Source organism: Zosterops lateralis (genome assembly GCF_965231275.1).
Source record: "Zosterops lateralis genome assembly, chromosome: 5".
NCBI classification, from domain to species: domain Eukaryota; kingdom Metazoa; phylum Chordata; class Aves; order Passeriformes; family Zosteropidae; genus Zosterops; species Zosterops lateralis.
The window spans coordinates 5,685,770-5,706,442 of NC_139766.1; the positions used below are offsets into that span (position 1 = coordinate 5,685,770).

Sequence of the window (20,673 nt, forward strand, 5' to 3'; positions counted from 1 at the left end):
GAGAGCAAAACAGCAAATGGAAAGGAACAGGCTTGGAGGCTGGTGGGGTTTTTTAAAGCAGCTATCTCATAATGTTACAGATGTGCTGGAAACTATAAATTTGCTGTGCTGTCTTTTACAGCAACAAAACAGGTTTTAAGAGACTCTCAATTATGTATCTGCACAGCACAGACATCGTTATAGGATACTGCTCCCACTCCCAGCACCAACACTGCTTTGTGTGGTTACTCATTACAGCACAAAAACACAGGTTTACTCCCAGTCCTAGAAATTTATGTGGTTTCTGTAAACAGAGAGGCATCTTGTGCCTTTTCTTTTGAGATCAGGTAACTGCTGCAGAAATAAAGTCAGATTTAATGAGAGTTTTTGGATGCTCTGAGTAGCAGAGAATTGCCTGGGTCTGAGTCCTGTGAGTGAGCTATGGATGGTCAGCAGGTCCAACAAATATCAGTTGGGACCTGGAATAACCAAAAAAAAACCAACACAAAAAAATAACCCCAAACCCAGCAAACAAAAAGCAACACACCATACACACACAAAAGGACAAACAAACAAAACATAACCCTGGTGCAACCCTGAGCAAGTTCCCTGAGGTTTTTAACTTGAGCAAAACTCTCAGATTTCCACTTCTAGGGGAATACCCTTTCTGCACCTCAAGTTCAAATGGGACGAGTTGACAAATTCCTTAAGAAAATTGAAAGTGTTTCAACATTTCTGAGTCATTTTCCAATTTCCATTTTCCAAAATTGCTGTAATTGATTTCAGGTCAATTCAACACTAAACCAAACTCACAGAGATGCAAGGAGAGGGGACATCCTGAAGTAACCTCTCCCTAACAATGGTACCTAACAGGTTTTAATTCCTGTATCACAGAATCACCTCCATCACACATGCAGTCACAGGGATCCCTGGTTCATCATACAGCCCAGGCAGGAAAGGAGGAAGAGGCAGATAATTTCAGGATTGTACATTTACCCTACACTGTGAAACACCTTACCCCCACCACTCACCTCAATCACCCTCTGTGAAGCATCCTTAGAGCCTTGGGCTGCACAGAGCAAAGGCTGGATGCAAACCAAACAGCAATTCCCAGATATGCTCTTGGCTGCAGCCTTAATTACAGACTAACTGCACCACTCTGTGCTGGGATATAATCTCTGATAGAGAAATACAGTTTAACCCCTTATTCAACTACTCAGGAAAAACAATTATTTAACAATATGGCCAGTAGAACAAAGCTCATTTAATTGCTACTGGAGTGTTGCAAGTTGTGGTCCAAGAGACTTTTTGTTTTGTTTTGGTGTTAAAATTTTTGCAGAAAACATCAAACCTGGACTATTTCCTCTTCACCAGCAATTTCTAGTCATCTCAAAGCTTGAGGATGCCTCAGCATTCCCAGCCCTGTACAGATGCTCCAGGAGGAACAGCCCACTGTGTACAACACCCAGAACCTGCTGCTGCAGCCAGTTATCCACAGCAGCACAGCTGATTCTTATTAATTTCTTCTTCTCTTGTAGTTTATAATGTAGTTTCTAGTTCTCTTGTAGTTAATAAACCTGTGTTTATACCCTTTTAAGTTTTGAGCTTGCTTTGCTTTTCTCCTAATCCTATCTCACAGCAGAAACAGAGTAAATGATTCTAGTAGGCACTCAAACCACATTGATTTTGGGAAACAGAAATCGGTGAACTTGAAACCACTACATACTGCCACCTTCCAAAATCACCTGCAGGCTCCTGCCCATGGTATCAGATAGTCCTTCCTAGGAAAAGCTGTCATCTAATCCTGACCACCAACAGGCAGTGGGAAAGGGAGGTGAAAGTGATGGTAAACTGAGCAAACAGTCTTGTTTGCACAAGATTTAATTCCACAGCTTCAACAAAATTAAGACTTTGGACATCACAAGCTGGGCATTGCTTTGAAACAATCAGCACAGAACTCTGAAGTTCTGCTTTAAATGTATCACCCATGGCTCAGATCCTGGCATTTTCTGACCCAGTTTGCATTGACACCTGGCTGCTACCAGGGAATCCAATCACTAAAGCATTAGAGATCATCCAAAACCAAATACTGTCCAGAGAGAAAAAAAAAAAAAAACAAAAAAAAAAAACACCAAGAGGATCTACATCCTCTTTGTTGAAGAAAATCAGCATTGTAGTAAATTTCCCTGACCAAAATGAAGTTCCAGAATTAATCTCTCAAAAGTGAAAGTGATTTATGGATTGACACTATTGTCGAGTCTACATCAAGAAACACAAAAAAGACTGTTTCATAAAATGTTATGGGAACACCAACATTAGCAGCATTTCTCTTGCACATCAAAACTCCCTGGATTATACCAGATTATAGTTATATAGGTTAACTACTAGGTTATAGAGTAGGAACAGCTTTAAGACTCAACACTAATTTAAGTCTTGCCTTAAAAAAAATAAATTAACAATTTTCCAGATAACTCAAAATATTTATCCACAAGAACATATGGTACTAAGCAGATGTGAATGTTTTCCAAGGAGACGCTGTCATTGATTAGCTGATATTTGTCAAGTGCACATTTTTAGGCAGCAAGAAAAAACTGTGCAGAGCAAGCCTTTCTCTCAGACAAGGTCAGGGGCCTTCCCCATATCCTGAGGTGACATCAGATCCAGGTTGGCACAAACTGCTGCCCAGGCTGGAGCAGCTCCAGGCAGCTGCTGAGGCACAGCACTGGACACACTCCAAACCTGAGAACCAGGGGTGAATTGTTAAACCCATCCTCACATCTCAGGACAGAAGGAAACACTTTCTCAGGGTGCAGCAATCACTGGAGTTTATAGCTGCCTTCTAAAATAACTGGTGCCTCTAAAAGAGGTTCCAAGGAGCAATCCCTAGCAGGGAACTCCCTCATCCTCAGTTGTCCTGGGAGAGCAGCTGTTACAGGGATGAAATTGAGGCAGCACTGCCCATCCCAAAGGGCACCAGCACAGCACTACCATGAGTTACTCTGATTATCAGGCTCATAAGAAGACTGGCTCCAATTCCCCGACATTTGTTGCTGAGGGATTGCACTCTTGCACAGACTGTAACAATTTAGCACTGCTAAAGGGCACTTGTTGGTCTTTTTGCCCAAGATTAAAACAGGCATCACCAGAAAACTGAGCAGATCTAGTAAAAACAAAACAAAACAAAAAACCCACCACCTTATCTGTTGTCATAGGCTTTATCAAATGATTTACTGCTCAATGCTGCTTTCAGCTGTCCAGTGACAGGGTGTCAGGCTCATTTCAGTAAATCATGCCCAGGTGAACAATGCAGCACCTGGTCTCTGTGTCCCAAAGCCTGGATCACCTGCCTGATGCCAGACCATACATCAAGTGCATGAATACACCTTCAGTGTGCAGAGACATAACCTGTCCCATCAGGGCTTAGCTCTAGGAGCTGCAAATGTCAGTATTGACACACCTGCTTGCTTCAGCAAGAGAAATTCCACAGGGACTCATTTAAGTAGGAAAACTAAGAACAGTTTTAAATAAATAACGACACAAGTTTTCGTAACAGCACCTTTATGGAACACAAGGTTAGCTTTAAACAAGTGCCAGGTTACATGAACTTTCAGTCCTCTATATAATGCAATCTGGGGTTTCAATCCATCCTGATGAAACTTGCAACATTTATAGGCACAATACTTGGGCTATATCCACAGTAAAAAAAAAGGGGTTTTCCATTACAGTGCTGGGAGTGGTTAACAAGAAGGTTACATTATGTTTTTTTCTGGAGAATAATAATTCTCCTCCACTATGTCCCATTGTTACTTGGATTTCAGAACACAAGCAGTGCAATGCTAGTTAAGATAAAAGTGGAAATTAGGGTATTGTCAGCTAAAGACCATATCATCTTCATAGTTACAGACAATTTTGAATATATATTTTGCATGTGAAATTATATTAATTTCTATCAATAGCAATTCCATCTCTATACACAACAAACAGAATTCCTTGCCAGTAGAGGACTGCATTGTGCATGGCTAATCAGCCTTGAAGAGAAAGTCTGGACCTCAGGCATATCCAGCTACGTGGATCAACAGCAATCCCTTCAGATCCAGCAGCTTTGGTTTAACAGACGGAAACTTTGGCCTATTGTTCAAAGGTACTGGCCAACAACAAATGAGCAAGACTGGACTTCTTAAAAATAAAGCCAGGTGTGGTATGTGCATAATAAAGTCAGTGCCTTGATCCTTAAAAGCAGCTCTACAAGCAACTTTACCTTAAAAAGGGGGCAGTGCTTAAGTTACAAAAGATTTTGTTTGTGATGACCGAAGAAGCGGCTCTGCTTCAGGAATTCAAAAGATGGGTCAGATTTAGTAGTAGATTTATTAATTTGCTGTGATTTACAACAGGGTGACAACGTCTGAAACAAGGAGACACCAAAACAGGTTTAGCCAGGAGGTTTATGGCTTCCGAGTCAAATTCATTGACCAAGGTCAAGTCATTGGGGCAACTGAAGATTAGCAGACAAAAGGAAAGCGAAGGCCGGTGCTGCACTGGTGTTTTGAAGAAAGTATTCCAAAGTGTCTTCTCTTACAGCAATTTCCTTTTCTCAAACTCCTGCAAAGAGCACACAGATGTTACCAGCAGGGAAAATAGAAAATGCTTCTATTATTCTTCTATTTCAAACTACTTTGTAAGTATCTTAGGAAATCTGATGTTAAGAATTAAAAATTGGCATTAAAAATTAAAATATAAAAAGCATAAAGTGTGCAAGTTAGGGGGAAAGGAAACTGAGCATTCATTCTCCCACCTCACATTAACAAGCCAGCTCTGGAAAGCCAGACTGTAGTCACTGCCAGACTGCAATGCTGTCAAGGAACCATTTGCTCCCAGACACAGCATAACAGGTTTGAAAAACACCAATTCTGCACTGGAACTGCAGTAGAATCCTTACAGTAAAGGACTCAAGCCAGGGAAGCAATGAAATTAAGATTTTCATTTCAGTAAAGGAAAAGCACAACAGAAGAAGAGAAGAATCCCACAGCAGCCTGCGGAGATGCTGTACTATACAGACACAACAGGAAACAAAAAATACCTAACAGAGCTGAATTATGCATCTCTTCTAGCTGTGAAGCAATCCCTTTTTGGATATGAATTAAGTAAAATGCAAATAATCCCACTGCACACCTCAGTTTTTCAGCTACACATATTCAGACATAACTCTGAATTATATGCCAAGGCTCTCCTTCCTCAAATATCCTACTTAGAAATAATGTTCTCATATTTTACATTAATTCAGGCTCTTTGCATCCAGAAAACAATTCCAACAAGCAGCTTCAAAGCAGAATGTAATCTCTTCTCTATTTTGCTACATTTACTTTCCTCTAAAACAATATTAAATAAAACTGTGTGCACATATCTTCTCTGTAGTAATTTCAGCTTGTCCAGCCAACAGAGTTCTTATGTTTAAGCAAGTTGAGAACAACAGAGTATCTGGGAAAGAGATGGACTCCCAGCTCATATTCCCTCAGGAGTAGCTTCTTGCTCTGGATAAACCAATGCCTGAGGAACCAACCTTGTAGATGGTGCTGCCCAGCTGAGCAGGGGACATGCTGACCACAACCCCTGCACTCTGGAGGGCTGCAATCTTCTCCTTGGCTCCCCCCTTGCCCCCGGCAATGATGGCTCCGGCGTGGCCCATCCGCCGGCCCGGGGGAGCCGTCAGCCCGGCGATGAAGGACACCACTGGCTTGGCGTTGTGGCCCTGGCAAGAGACAAATGTGGTACAGGGAGAAGGGTGAGAGGAAAAGCAGTTTCCAGGTGGAAAACTGTTCATTTGATGTTTATTGTTTAAGTATCGACTTGCCAGGGAAAGTTATTGAACAGCCTGCACAGCACAAGGAAGTGTGGAATACTTTCTTTCCTGATAATCGTCATAAACCGTGAGCCTGATATTTCTGGGTCTGAGAGATTTTAGCCTGTTGGCAGCTGCTAACCTTTTCCCGAGGAAAAATTCCTCAAGAAAATTTCTTTTCAAAACAATCCTGGCAAATAACTATCCTTTCTCAAAACAATCTTTCTCCAGGTGGTGTTTTGCTGTTTCTCTGGTTTAACCAATGGGATTAGAGAGGCGTCGTTCCTATTCACCAACCATGTTAAGTCTGTATCAGAACACCTTATAAAAGGTAGTAGAAATTAGACAATAAAGCCTTCTTTTTCTATGCTCTTTGCCTTCTGAAATACATGGAGTCTTTCTTTCATGTCATACAGCAACAATAAACTAGAAGCAAACAGAAACCTTAAATCTTTCTACAGACCCACGTATACTACACAAAAAAGTCACTACAAATATTGTTACAGGAATAAAATTCTAAAGTTGACAGTTCTGCTCTCCAGTTCACAGAACCACAGATAATGGTTAGAAAAACTTCTAAAATCACCAAGTCCAACCATTAGATTTAATCTGGACAACACTCTTAAATCTCAACTCTTTTTCTTAAAAAAGAACATGACTGTTTGGGGTTTTTGTAAATAGAGATGAGTTTTCCTTGATGTGGCAAAAGAAGCTGGCTAAATATGAAAGTGTCTGGAAACAAGGTGTTTTAAGACTTACAGAATTATTTTCTTTCAAAAATGCTGCTGCATCTTCTTCAGCATTTCCTCCAATCTCCCCAATCAATATGATCCCCTCAGTATGAGGATCCTTCAGGAAGACATCGAGGCAGTCAATAAAATTAGTTCCATTGAAGGGATCACCTCCAATACCTAAAACAAAAAAAATTAAACCACAAAAAAGAGTAACTCAAGATAAAGATACTGCACTTACAGTAGAAGTTTAAAAATAAATTTCAGCATGAGGAATATTCCCAAAGGCTCATAAGAATGGCAGCTCTGAAGGCCCTGCCCAAGTCAGAATGTGTCAAATTCCTGCTCCAAATACCTCCCTCACAATTTACAGAAAGCTTTGATATCTGAATGTTCACCTTTCAAACCATAAACAAAATATTATGGACACAATGCAGGACCAAGTCCCCAGCTACACAAGTTTGGTGTTAAGAAAACTGAATTTACTTAAAACACCCAACTAAATGCCTAAGAATGCCTTAATCCTTTATAACACTAAACTTCTTGGGACAGTCTGTTTCCAAATTGATGTCACATTTGCTGGCAGCTCTCTGTTCAAAGACTGTTCTAAGGCTTTTATTAACTTGATGTGGAAATAATAACAGAGAAGGGCTGTACTCCTTGCAGCACACAGGGATCCCACTTCTCCAAACAACTGCCATTCAGCAAATTCTACACTTGAAAAAGGAATTATTTTGGATTTATGCTTGTGAAGAAAAAGCAGATTAGCCTAGGTCCAACAGGCTGATTCTGAGGGAACCTACCAATGCAAATAGACTGCCCCAACCCAACTTGTGTTGTCTGATGCACAGCTTCGTATGTCAGGGTTCCAGATCTTGACACAATACCTTAAGGAAAGAAAAGAAGATAAACTTACCACTAACACAGCACATAACTAGAGGCAGCTGTTCTTATAGTAGTGAAAATCACCTCAATAAACATGAGATTCCAGGTTTTCCAGCTGTCCCTGCCAAAACACTCTGTAAGGTTCATTCTGCACTATTTCTTGCTTTTCACCTTTTGACACTTAACTGTCAATGGACTAAAGCTGCCCAGAAAGTCCATAATATTTTTGGCACACTAAAGCTTTACCAGGAAAGAAAACTGAAAAGCAAATAAAAGAACATACTTCTTATCTTGTATGTGAGTAGCTGATGTACTGGACTTGAAACAGGGTTGAAGCTCAACAGTTAACCAAAGAATTCTGTATTAATCATATCCCCAGTATGGCCAGGCACACAACAGATCTTCCAGAACAGAAAAATGCTGCACAAATGCAAATTATCACTATTAAGGTATTTGTTGGTGCTCTACAGAACACATCTGGCATTTACATTACAATATCACAAGGGACCACAACCCCAGTTTTAAATTCAGGATGGAAGGTAGCAAAGAGCTTAGAGCAGGAGCAAAATATTTGCATGGCTTTTTGTTAATTTTTTCAAGTCAAGACTTCTGTTAACACTACAAAATTAAAGGTTTTTGGGAAAAATAGACACCATCTTCCATCTACTTCAAGCCATATAACAAGGAATGTAACACATACATTGCATGAACAGAGGAGAAAATACACCACTAGACTAAGAACCTTGATTTTATCAACAATTTTTACTATTGGCCAGCTTAGATGTGTTCTAGCACAGGGTTTTTTTCCTTGCTATGCTTGAAAAGGCCTCCCTGTTTACCACTAAGATCAGATTGCCTCAGAGAAGCTACAGATGAAAGTTCAAAGACTGTGGCTATTTTTATACCTTGCATCACAGTTTATTCAGATGATTATTGGATGCCTCACAGTAATAGAAAGCTGGAGAGCACATCTCCAAAGGTCACACATTAGATGAAACTGGGAGGGTGGCAAATCTACATTTTTATTCCTTGATTCCCGGATCACCATTGAAAACATTTCCAGCAATGGCAGAGCTACTGGATTCAAGATTTTAAATATTCTTTTGTATTTGATGTGCCTTGCATTCAGATTCTAGTAACTTCTGACTGCAACACATTTCTCGTATATATTTAGAAAATCTGAACATAACTTTTGATTCAGAAGGGAGCTCAGGGCAACATTGGTTGATGTTACCTTTTACAGTCACAGAGCAATGTCTCAGTGGTTTTTATAAAGGGCATAACTGCAGCCATTTGATTTTTCAATTTCAGGTTTATGGGTACTTGTGAAAGCTGGAGGTGGAACATAGCTTGGAACACATGAGTGTTAACACATCTTCCAGCATTCCCCAGGTGCAGACTATGCTCAAGTCAGAAGAGGTTACATAGCAGATATAGCTCCTCATGCTAGAAAAGCTGCACTGAGTACCTGTAGTTCAACAAAATTTCCCACAATATACACACTCCAAAATGTTGTAAAGAAAAACATAGCAATGCTGTAAAGGGTACTACTGTGCTCAAGTGAAACTGGTTACCTTGCTGGCAGGCAACAGCAGCATGTGCTGTCTACAACAATATTTTTGAAGCTCTACCTAAGTACAAATGTACATTTCAGAAGAATTTCTTCTACAGCTCCTGAACTGCATTATTTGAAAAAAAAATCAAGTTGTTATTTCTATAGTTTACAACAAGGAGCTGACAGAATTCAGGATAAAGACTTGAATGTAACAGGGTGTGTAACTCATTACACACAGGGAGTGTGACCAACACTAATTATGAACAAGTCACTGCCTTCCTACCCTTTACCACACTGCCTGAAAACTGAGTATATTTGTCACTTCCACTTGTGATGGCTTCATAGCTGTCTAAATTATGTTCTAAACTTGTCTGTAGTCTCTTCTCTTTGCTGTTGTACTGGGATGATTAGAGAGTAGGATCACAGTCCCAAGCAGCCAAGCTGTTGGAAGGAATAGTGTTAAGAGAGCTCTCAGTGCTCTAAATCCCAAGAAAAATGGAAGTTTCCTCAAGGCTCTCCTTTGAGGATACCAAGCAAATCACATTGCCTACAGGAATTCCCAATGCTTTGCCTGTACCATCAGCACCTTTGTCTACCATGGAAGAATTCCCAATTTGGGCCTTCAGGATTGCTAATGCTAAAATTCACATACAAACTGAGGACAGACAAGCTGTCCCAAAGCGTTATCAACTCTCTCCAGGGCAGGACGTGCCTTGCCTCACAAGAAAAAAGGCAAGGGCACCAAACTTGTGTTTTAGATGATGCGTAAATATTCAAAAACTCACCAATTCTTCCTTTCTTGTGAATGTGACCAGGCATGATACCAATTTTACATTCTCCAGGCTAAGGAAAGAGTGGGAGAAGTCAGATGGAACATTCAAACCAGCACTGGGAACAGTTCAGCCTTGGATCAAAAAGCCAGAGGTCACTTACATTGATGACTCCGGGGCAGTTGGGGCCCACCAGGCGGGTCTTGCCCTGTCGCAGCAGCCGGTGTTTGACCCGCACCATGTCCTGCTGGGGGATGCCCTCGGTGATGCAAACCACCAGGGGCATCTCTGCATCGATGGCCTCGTTGATGGCAGCAGCAGCAAACGGGGGAGGGACGTAGATGACAGTGGCTGAAGCACCTGTTTGTTCTTTGGCCTGCAACAAAGAACGCACCATGTTTTTAGTGGGGCTGAAGGGAATGTTTGACAATAAGTTGTTTAAAACACAGCCAGTCTCAGGCATGAATTAAGGATATGTATTAATCTGCTATAACCTAAGCAAGGGTTAAGATCCCTGATGATGGGACACAACCAGGGAACTGAGAACTGACCACTGTCTGAAAAGGATCTGCTCCATGATCACCATCTTACATAACAGTCTGCTAAATATTTATCATGCAGAGCAGAATCAATCAGAAACTAGCTGCATTCATAAAGCAAGTGTACCCAGACTCTGTGAACATCACAGTGGAAGCCAAACTTGTGCCTGACCACCCTGAATGCTCCCTCTTTTACAAGGCTTCTGTTTGCCCAGTGACATCCATGGCTCAAATATTTGTCTCTCCAGTGTGAGCAATGAAATAAGGAGCCCTTCAGCTTTAAACTCTGTGCCCTCCAGTCACTGCTGCAAATTACCTCCTTCACAGAATTAAACACAGGCAGACCTAGATGAGTTTTTCCCCCTTTCCCTGGAGAAATTCCTCCAACTAGATTGGTGCCATAGTCCAATGCCTGCTGGCTGTGAAAGGTACCCTGTGAAAGAGAAAATAAGTAAAGTTAGAAGACACATAATAGCAAATAAGTTAACCAAAAAGTTTGATGTTATCTATAATTCTGAAGGCAATTTATATCACTGGAATTTGTAATAAGAAGGCAAGTTTACACATATATATTTAATCAGATATTTTGGAGAGTGCATCCACACATTTTAAATTAATTTGGAATATGCTAATATGCTTTTTTTTCAATCAGAGCACTGTAGTTTCATGCTAAAGGGTATTCTGTTGTGTGCTGCATCTGCAGACACAGCAGACAGTTTCTTTTCCACATCAAGTCTGGCAGATGACAAACACTACAGTGAAATAGAAGAAATTAGCATGCTCATCCATGATTAGCTTTTTTTACAAAAGCAGCCTTCTCTGCCTGTAAATGGGTAAAACAGTGAATCTGAGGAAATTATTAAATATCCTGAAATAAAACCAGAAATTTAATTCATAGGAGGCATTGATGTTGAAATGCATTTTTGAAAGAAGCACTTTGAAAATGGGCAGGTTTTTGCAGGGTTTTTTTGCAAACAGCCTTTTACAAAGAAACCCTTTCAGCTGTACACAATATGAACAACAAAAATGAAAAGCACTATAATAGAGATGACTCAAAACCAACTTTCAAGCTTGTGAACAAGTATTTGTACCAAAGAATGTAAACTACAGTGCTTCCTGATGGTGAAGGAAGTCCAGATTCCAATCAACACAAAGGTGGTATACAATCCATTTCATATATGTTTTATTATGTATTATTATTTATGTTTAATTATCTTTCTGATTGAAAGGCTGATAGAAGACATTATTTACAAACATACCTGTTTGCCTGTAAACCCCTGACAGATAACCTTTGTGTTTTTGCTAACATAGAGGTTTTTCCTGGACGCTGTGTAGGAGCAGTGTCGGACTCCATTCTGTTGAACTGGAGAGAAAAGAGAAGAGCACAAACCATTAATCCACTCCTTGGGTAGACTCTGAGTCAAAAAATATCCTACCAAGTAAGTGCACATCAATCAATGCTTGTATCAAAAAATCATGAGCAGCTCATGTTTTCAAAAGCAGCTCTGAAGCCTCATTCAGTGCTTGTCACACTAAGACATTAAACACCTGTAGCTCACCCTGTTACTCCCATTACTCAGTTTACCAGAAATTAGGAGAGGTTTCTCATGTTGAGTACTGATATCAGGATTCCTCCTGACAGACAGAAACAACCTCTTATGCACTGCTTGCATTTGCAACCAAGCATATTTTTATCTTCTCAGATATTCTGCAGAGTGACAAAGCAGAACTACAATCCCCATATCCAGAGGCTGTTACAACACTGGTACTGTGTGACACTGCTGTGAACAGAGCACAGTCCAGAGCAGACAACAAGAGACACTGAGGAGCTCAAGGGTCCCTCAGCCCAGGAAAAACCTGATGCCAACTAAGACAAACAGACAAACAGCAAGAGATCTTCTTCCAACAGATTCCTCACTATGGCATCAGTGCTGGACATGCATTTGGACTCGTGAGGAAACACAGCTCTCCAGATACTCCACCAGAGTGATTTTTAATTTAGTTCTCAGCACTCTGGTGCTGAGAGAAGAAAACAACACACCATAATTGTAGAAAAAGAGCACAGTGTGTGCTGGCAACAAAAAGCCAAGGGGAATGACTGCATCTGTGCTGAAGGGAAAGGAATGATGACAGCAAATGCACAGAATGTTACCACAGAAGAAAGCCTGAGATGAGAAGGGAGAAAGCTTCTGGTATAAATAGGATGCACATCTATGTTTATTGCCATATGCATTTTCAAACACCAGAGTTTTGAGGGGAGCAGAACCAACCTACTCCTTGCAAGTGTTTGACATAAAAACCTTAATTTATAATTTATACACAGAGTGAACCTGGGAAGGCACAATCCTAATACAGGATCTTTAACATATACACCAATATGTTACAATTTACCCCTTTAGCTCTTTTAAAACTTTAGCAACTAAGACTTAAAGAAATAAATAGAAAAATTGAAATCAAAGAAACAGATCCTGAACCGTGATCCCTAGATTGTTCCATACGCATACTCAGGCATGTCCGAACAGGGGAATATTTTTTTCTTTTTAGGAAGGGAGTAAAAGCTTTTAAGGAGAAAGAAGTAAAAAAGTATTCTTTTAATAATGGATAGAATTCGTTAAGATGCATTATTAAATTATTATAACAACAGAATTTCTATTGGTTAGTAAATATGCAGAAACTTTTTAAGATCCACATACACACATTTCCATCACAGAGCTACACAGTTCTTTCTTGCCAACTAAAATTTAGTGCTACATTGCTTTTATGTTTTAGTTATATTCAAAGGAGTGAAGAGAAAAATCAAACCATGCCAGAAGCAGCCTACACACCTCAGTGCTACTCCTAAACCCAAAGTCCTTACTCTGTTCTTGGAAAGTGCTGGGAAACCCAGGATTTAACTCCAGCCACGTTCTGCTGTTCTCTAAGGAGCTGCAGCAAATCCTCAATTTCACACAGACACAAAGTAAAACTCTGTACAGCAAGGTAGACTAGGATGCAGTAAACTTTGTAAGTAAAGTAGCAAAAGTACACTTCAGCTCAGTGGCCTGCAAGGTTTTAACATAAATCGCAACAAATCCTGTTGCAGAATTCGTTAAGCCAGGAAATACAAAGCAGTAACAGACAAAACCCATGTGTAATCCTTAGGAAAAGCCATAAAAAAGGTGAATTGTATCCTGGGCTGCATCCAAAGCAGGGTGGGCAGGTCGATGGAGGGGATCCTGGCCGCTCAGGTGAGATCCCACCTGCAGAGCTGCCTCCACCTCTGGGGCCCAGCACAGGAAGGTCCTGGAGCTGCTGAAGTGAGTCCAGAGGAGGGCAGGAAGTTGATGAGAGGGATGGAGCTATGAGGATGCTGTAAGGAAAGGCTGACAGAATTGGGATTGTTCAGCCTGGAAAAGGGAAGCCTTTGGGTGACTCAATTCCCTTACATACCTGAAGGGACCTTACAGGAAAGATGGGGCAAGACTACTGACAAGGGCATATAATGACAGGACAAGGGAGAATGATTTCAAAGTGAAAGAGAGCACACTTAAATTGAATATTAGGGGAAAAAAAACTGTACTGTGAGGGTGGTGAGACCCTGGCACAGGTTGTCCAGAGCTGTGGCTGCCCCATCCCTGGAGTGTTCCAGGCCAGGCTGGATGGGGCTTAGAGCAACCTGGGCTAGTGGAAGGGAGGTGGAACAAGATGATCTTTAAGGTCACTTTCCAATCCAAACAACTTTGTGATTTTATGATTTTATGAAAATCTGCCTAAGGCTGAGATGCAATGAACAAGGCTACCAGGCTGGCTGTGGGAGGGGAGAGAGAAGCCACTGCTACAGAGGACAGCACAGGATGATCTTTGTCCTCAGCTGAGGACTTGGCCTTCCTAGGCAGGGCTGCAAGGCCCTGCACCTCAATCAACTCAAAGGCACATCTGGGGAAGAGCAGCCTGCCTCCAGCAAAGGTGAGGCAGAACAAAAACAGCAACAGCTGGAATGCTGGTCAGGAGAGCAGGGAATCAATCCACCTGAGCCCAGCCACTCAGGCAATCCCTCACTGTCATGAGATATGCCTGGGTGAAACCCAACCCAGGGGACAGCAGAGGATGATCCCCCTTGGGAAGGAGCTGTCACAGTCCTTACCACCACTGAGGCCTTGGGGAGAACACTCCAGGCTTCCAGGAGAATGGGAATGACTGTTTGAAAATGGGCCTGCGAGGGGAAAGAACAAACAGGCAACACAAACTGATTCAGATCGAAGTTTTACAGAGTCTGTGCCAAATCACTGACAAATCCACCTGCCAAGTAAGAGAGGGATCCTTGCTAGCCACTTATCTGTCACTGAGCAATTTCAGTACTTGGAAAAAAATAAAAATCACAGAATGGGTCAGGCTGGAAGGGATCACAGTGGGTCAGCTGGTCCAACCTCCCTGCTCTAGCAGGGTCATCCTACAGCACATTGCACAGGATTGAGTCCAGATGGTTCCTGAGTATCTCCAGAAAGAAGACTCCACAATCTCACTGTTGTTGACAAACTGACAAATAGTCATATTTCTCTACACTTACAGCAATTCTACACTCCCAGTTCAACTGTTCATTCCAGATCAATTTTCAGACATTTATAACATTGCGCAAAAACGTTTTCGAAAGCTTAAGTTTGTCAATCCTCCATTTTCAGATGGCTGTATAAATAGATTTTTCAAGGATAAAAAGCTTTTGAGCATCTTCTAAACTATAAAATAAAAAAAAAAAATAAAAAAAAAAAAAAAAAGGAATTAGTCACTAATACCTAAACAGCAGCTTAGAATTTAAGCTTGGTATAGATTTACCCTTTTACCCTTGAAAACCATATGTGTTTCTTACATTATTGTATGGCCATCCTTCAGAGAAAATACAGCTGGGTTGAAAAATCCTGGCTATAGATTTGAGCCATTTGCTGCCTCCAGAGATAGGCAGCTTAGCCTGGGCAAATGTCTGGAGAGCAAAACATTTTTTAAGTGATTTATGGAGAAAAAAAAAAAAAAACTAAAAATCACCTTGCAGTCTCTGGGCTGGATGAATCTGACTTTTGGGGGGTTTTTATGTGGCTTGATACAGTTCTGTCCTTCTGCTCCTGGCCCTGCCTGCAGCAGCAAAGTTTGCCCCAGTTATCAGCAGAGTGGGAGCAGCAGGGCCATGGGTCAGGATGAGGTTCTGCTCCACGTGGCACAAACAGCAAGCCCTGGGTGCAAGCAGCTGGCAATTTCAATGGTTAAGACAGATACAAGATGAGAAGGAAACAGGTGGAAAGTGGAAATGGCATGCCCAAGTTCACAGCAGGTATGAGTCAGAAATAGAAGCCAAGTCTCAACTTCCACCCAGGACTTGCTTCACAACTTCCAAACCCCAGACAACTGATTTCATACAAAAAAAAAAAAAAAAAAAAAAAAAAAATCTGTGTGCTTAGGTGTAAATGCATGCTGCTTCCTGAAGCCTGAAGGAAAAAAAAATTAGAAAGAATGCTCTTCAGCTGTGAACCAGCAAGGCCAAACCCATTGGTGATGCTATTTTAATGCTCACATCTAAATTACAGGCCAAGTTACCAAGGTGAAGGCTCCAGACAAAGTCCTAGAGCATAAGGACAAGTCTTATCATACCCAACTCTTCCCAAAAGCACAGGAGAAATGTTATATTTTGTCTAGTGAGAGTTCTAAGATTGGACATTACCACATCCAACAAAGGCCTGTAACAGACCTTTAGAAAAGTATATTAAAAATAAGAGACTGGACAATCTTTCCCAGGCACACTGTTCATTTCTCCCCATCCCTGTTCAGTTTGTGGTTTAAAAATAAAGTTATACAAACAACAAGATGCATTTGTTTTGGCTTTTCAGTACTTTAACTTCTACATAGCTAAAATGTGAGATGTTCTGTGGCAAGAGTCTACTTTGGTCCATTGTACAAGAAAACCAAGCAGTTATGAAAACTTCTCAAGTACCCAACCCCTGCTGTCTCAGGGGAGATTTGAAAAGCAGTATCTAAATTTAGCAATGGGGCATAAGCCTGTATATGGAACACCAGCTGTTTCACAGTCAAGAAACCTTATTAGAAACTAAAGGACAGAGTTACTCCAACACCACACACTGCTGCTGGTTACTCTGGCATTTCCAGGCAACAAGGCCCCAGCCAAGAGTAGAACTCGCTGCAGTACAAATAACTGGGAAATCCACCTCATTTACCTCTTAGAAAAAAAACTCACAATCCCTAGGCTCAAGCAGGACTTAAAGCTCAATTGTGTATTACAATTAACAAGCCTTTCTAGAAAAATACCCTATTATTTATCATGGAGTCCAAACAGGAATTTACATGCTAAAAAGAAAACTGATCCATTTACAAGGTATGTTAAAGCACACAGGGAATTTAAATACCATTTACACTGAGATTTCAGGCCCTCCTTGAGCAGCAACACCTCTGAGGCACAAATCTCATTTAAAACAATGCAACTCAAGCTACATTTCATGGAATCACAGAATGGTTTGGGTTGGAAGGAACCTTTAGAGGTCATCTAGTCCAAGCCCTTCCCTACTTGGGTTGTGCAAACCAGGTGGTAGCACAGATACTAAAGGCTGAATCTCTTCTTCATCCAAACTGTACAAAGCTCAAAACTCACTATTTTCAGGGCTTGTAAGATTTCCTATGGACACAAATCCAACCAAAGTGTCTCCTTCTTCCACCCCAAACCAAAAAAATAATGGAATTTGGAAGCTGAGGTAGCATCTGAGGCTGCTTATGAAGCAAGCCCAGCACAAAAGCAAGGTAAAACAGCAGATTCCTCTCCACAATGACCTGAACTGACAGCTACATTGCCAGAAGATTGAAATTCTTCCTCTATTGCTCCTTGACACAGCCACAGAACCTGGAGATGATGGAAGATACTCCTTTTCTGTTCTATAACCTATGTAAGGAAAGAAGAAAGCCTTAGGAATCACAGGAGCTCCAATGCAAGTAGGGAAAATGGAAGCCAATGCAGGGCAAGCTCAGGGAAAGACTGAGGTATGAGGAATGCTACTTAAACTGCTGTATTTTTTCCCACACACATTCCAACCCTCCCTCTTTATCTCCCATCAGTTATGGGCCTTCAGCTTGCTCCTCAGAATTCCTTCCAATATTTTCTACACATTTAATTTACATTTTTATGACCATCTCCTTTCTTTTTTCTCTGCCAACAAATGCAAGGCCTGAGGAAGACACAACAGGAACAGTTCTGGGGAGCTCCTGGCAGGGCAGAGGAGCACAAACCCATCCCCAGAACTCACCCCTGAAGTTATCAGTTACATTAGCAAAAGATGCTCTCTGATGACAAAGAAGTCTTCATGCTATTAAGGGATTGTTCAAAATACCTTACTTCTTTGTTTAAGAGGATTATGCACTCCAAGGATTCTTGTTTATCAGACCCCAGGTTCTCTTCTCTCACCCTTCCCTTGCCAAATTCCTGTTAATTATGGAAACCCAGATCTGTGGCCATGAAATAGGAGTTGAGGAATTAAGTAAATTAATCAGGTTATTGTGAAGGGCAGAGGCAATGCCTACACTGTACCCATCACACTAAAACAAATCTAGAACTAGAATGGGAAATGACATTTAGAAAAAATTCAGTTCTTTTAACACATCTTTCTTTCCTAATCCAAGTCTCTCCTCAGTACAAATCCCCTGTTTCTTGTAAGCCACACTGCTTTTCCCCAGGTATCCTGCACCAAGAGTGTGAGCACAGAGAGGTCTGTGAGCTTTCCTCCCTCCACACTGTTGATACAAAAACAATTAAGGAATTCTTCAGTTTGGACTGTTATTTCTGCAGCAATCCTTTGCCAGGGTTACTCACATAATTACTGTAATCTTTTAATCTAAGAGCTCTCCAAAGCCTTCTAACACATCCAGGACATGGAACCCCTAATCCTGACTCTGCAGTCAGTTCAGATGCCTACAAAAACTCCTCAAGGGTATGGACAAGCAAAGTTCTCTCCTGATTCTGTCCATACACCAGCAGTGCTCTGAACTGACCTTTGAGCAGCACTCACCATTCATTGACAGATTTCATACTCCATTTCCACAACTTCCTGATCTCAGCCTTAGGGATGCACACCCTGCATGTCTCCTGAAGCAGTGCACCAACAAAAACAAGGTTTGCATCTCTTGTGCAACAGAACACACTGGACACCCATGATTTCAAATCACTAAGAGAAGCAGGCGTTAATTGTTAGTGAAAATGTATGAACAGAGCCCAAATTTCAGGTTTCAGCAGTCTTTACAGAGTATCAAACCAAAGATTTCCAATGAAGGAACTACTTCATCCTGCAGGAGTTTCTGCAAGACTTCATGAACAGCTGCAAAAAGACACTTCTTGAGACACTTAAGATTTCTTCCTCCTTTCTACCCCTCAGAATAATTTTAATAACTATTCCCTGCATCTCTTACTGCTATTTGAAAAGAGAACAATAGGGAGTTTTAACACATAAAACTGCACCCAAGAGTAGCTTTGCTGGGAGTATAAATTTAACTAAATTGGAAGGTGCTACATTCCCATCTGTTCCCCTCCATCCAAACCAATTCTTATTGGGCCCAGGGGAGCCAATTCAAAAAGCTGAAGCGGCAGAAATTAACAGCATAAATAGGTTTCTGATCCTGCTTGTGGAGAACAAGAGGTAGGAATGGACACCCACCTGGACAGTAGGTGTGCCATAGGAACTACTCAGATCAGCCTGTGGCTGTGAGATCACGTTAGCTGACCTGCAAGTCACCATCCCACCGAGACAAAAACTCTGTGTGTGCAGTCAGATGAGGCAGGTTTAAGCTTGTTCATTCATTTTCAGCTACAAAAACCACATTAATGCACAGATTCCTCTGTTCGGATTTCTAGTAACTGCTCATGTTCCTGAGTCTATCCACACTCATCTCACAGAATGGTTTGGGTTGGAAGGGACATTAGAGACCATCTCATTCCAACCCCCTGTCACAGGCAGGGACACTTTCCATAGACCAGGCTGCTCCAAGCCTCAACAACCTGGCCTTAAATATGTCCAAGGATGGGGCAGCCACAGTTTCTCTGGGAAACCTGTTCCAGTTTCCTCACTGTAAAGAACTCCTTCCTAATACCCAATCTAAACTTACTCTCTTTCACTTTGAAGCCACTACCCTTCTTCTATCACTATCTTCAAGAGGATGCATCAAAAATAAAAAAACACACTAGAAAGAAAGAAGAAAAAAAAAAAAAAAAAAGGAAGAGAAGCACTTTTACTTTTCATTCTGATGTTCAGAACAACACAAATGTTTCAAGCTGAAGTACTAGTCACACATTGCTCGTGTTCTCCACAAAGGGAAGCCTGTAACCTTATTCCTGGCATCAAAAACAAATTTACCACGCTGTGCTGAAACCGCAGGGTAACTCAAGGCCCTCCAGAGGCCTCCAGCCCTCGCAGTGACCAGCCCCAACCCTCCGGGCCCCCTCGGCCCTTGCCCTTCGGAGTCTTTCCGGGGCCACAACGCCGAGCACAACCTTCCCGCGCCCCGCGGCGTGCAGCCACCCACCCTCCAGGGGAAAACTTCCCATTACACTCACAAACGGCTCCCTGGCAGCCGGGCGTGCCCCTGCCCCGAGCAGGGGGACACAGCCCCGCTCCCAGGGCCCGGCGAGGGCGGAGCAGCGCCGGGAGCAGCGCGGGGACCCCCCCGAGTCCCGCCCCGCCGCCCGCGGGCCGAGCCCTCCCGGCCGCGCTCCGCCGTGACCTTGCCCGGCCCCTGCCCTGCCCTGCCCGGCCCGGCCCCGGCGCTGCCCGCGGCCCCCGCGGCGGGGCCGGGAGGGCTCGTCCCGGTACTCACGGCGGAGGAAGCGGCCGAGCAGGCGGGCGGCGGCGGGGCTGCAGCGAGACATCGTCCCGTCCGCAATGACGGCGGCGGCGGCCCCGAGCTCGGCCCGCCCCGGCGGCGGAAGCGGCTCCGCGGGGGCTTCTGGGTGTTGTAGGCACGGGAGCCGTGAGGGCTCCGGCATCACCGAGTCCCAGCCGAGACTCGGCACAGCTGCGGACACGTCCAGACTGTCCTCAAACACCGCCAGGGACGGTGACTGCGAGGAGCTGTTCACTCCTGCAAAGGCAGGGAGGCCCTGCAGAGAGACCCCACAATAGACAGGGCTGGGCAATCACCAACCGTGTGAGCTCCAACCAGGGAAAGTGCCGGATTCTGCACCTGGGATGGAGCAACCCTGGATGTAGGGACAGATGGGGAATGAGGGGCTGGAGAGCAGTGCCAGGGAAAGGGACCTGAGGGTCCTGGTCAGTGGGAAGTTGAACAGGAGCCAGCAGTGCCCTGGCAGCCAGGAGGGACATCCCTGTCCTGGGGACATCAGGCCCAGCATGGCCAGCCGGGC

At 42.7% G+C, this 20,673-nt stretch overlaps 1 protein-coding gene and 1 long non-coding RNA gene across 3 annotated transcripts; one reads left to right on the forward strand and one right to left on the reverse strand.

The window, feature by feature from the left end:
• The first annotated feature begins 1,964 nt into the window (after positions 1-1,964).
• LOC310909900 lies at positions 1,965-3,765 on the forward strand. Its single transcript, XR_014590207.1, has 2 exons — positions 1,965-2,643; positions 2,682-3,765. It is a non-coding gene; the product is annotated as an uncharacterized lncRNA (long non-coding RNA).
• A 560-nt stretch (positions 3,766-4,325) lies between these two features.
• On the reverse strand, positions 4,326-20,224 carry SUCLG1 (succinate-CoA ligase GDP/ADP-forming subunit alpha). Of its 2 annotated transcripts, XM_083862217.1 has the most exons (10): positions 20,127-20,217; positions 14,419-14,487; positions 11,555-11,658; positions 10,612-10,728; positions 9,920-10,132; positions 9,772-9,829; positions 7,350-7,433; positions 6,575-6,726; positions 5,537-5,725; positions 4,326-4,578 (listed from the first exon to the last, which is right to left on the reverse strand). In XM_083862217.1, exons 1-10 carry the CDS (start codon positions 20,176-20,178, stop codon positions 4,552-4,554), a joined length of 1,065 nt encoding a protein of 354 aa, XP_083718343.1. In that variant the 5' UTR covers positions 20,179-20,217; the 3' UTR covers positions 4,326-4,551. The 2 variants fall into 2 exon arrangements, with proteins under 2 accessions (XP_083718343.1, XP_083718344.1); XM_083862218.1 differs by lacking the exon at positions 14,419-14,487 and having other exon boundaries at positions 20,127-20,224.
• Positions 20,225-20,673: the final 449 nt, after the last annotated feature.

Bases quoted from the DNA above. Each gene is read 5' to 3' on its own strand.
- SUCLG1 (XM_083862217.1), bottom strand. From the start codon at position 20,178: ATGTCTCGCTGCAGCCCCGCCGCCGCCCGCCTGCTCGGCCGCTTCCTC. The intron at 11,659-14,418 runs GTAAGGACTGTG...TTTTCTCTCCAG, and splicing joins TCCCCAAGGCCTCAGTGGTG to TTCAACAGAATGGAGTCCGA. The intron at 9,830-9,919 runs GTAAGTGACCTC...CTCTTTCCTTAG, and splicing joins ACTGCCCCGGAGTCATCAAT to CCTGGAGAATGTAAAATTGG.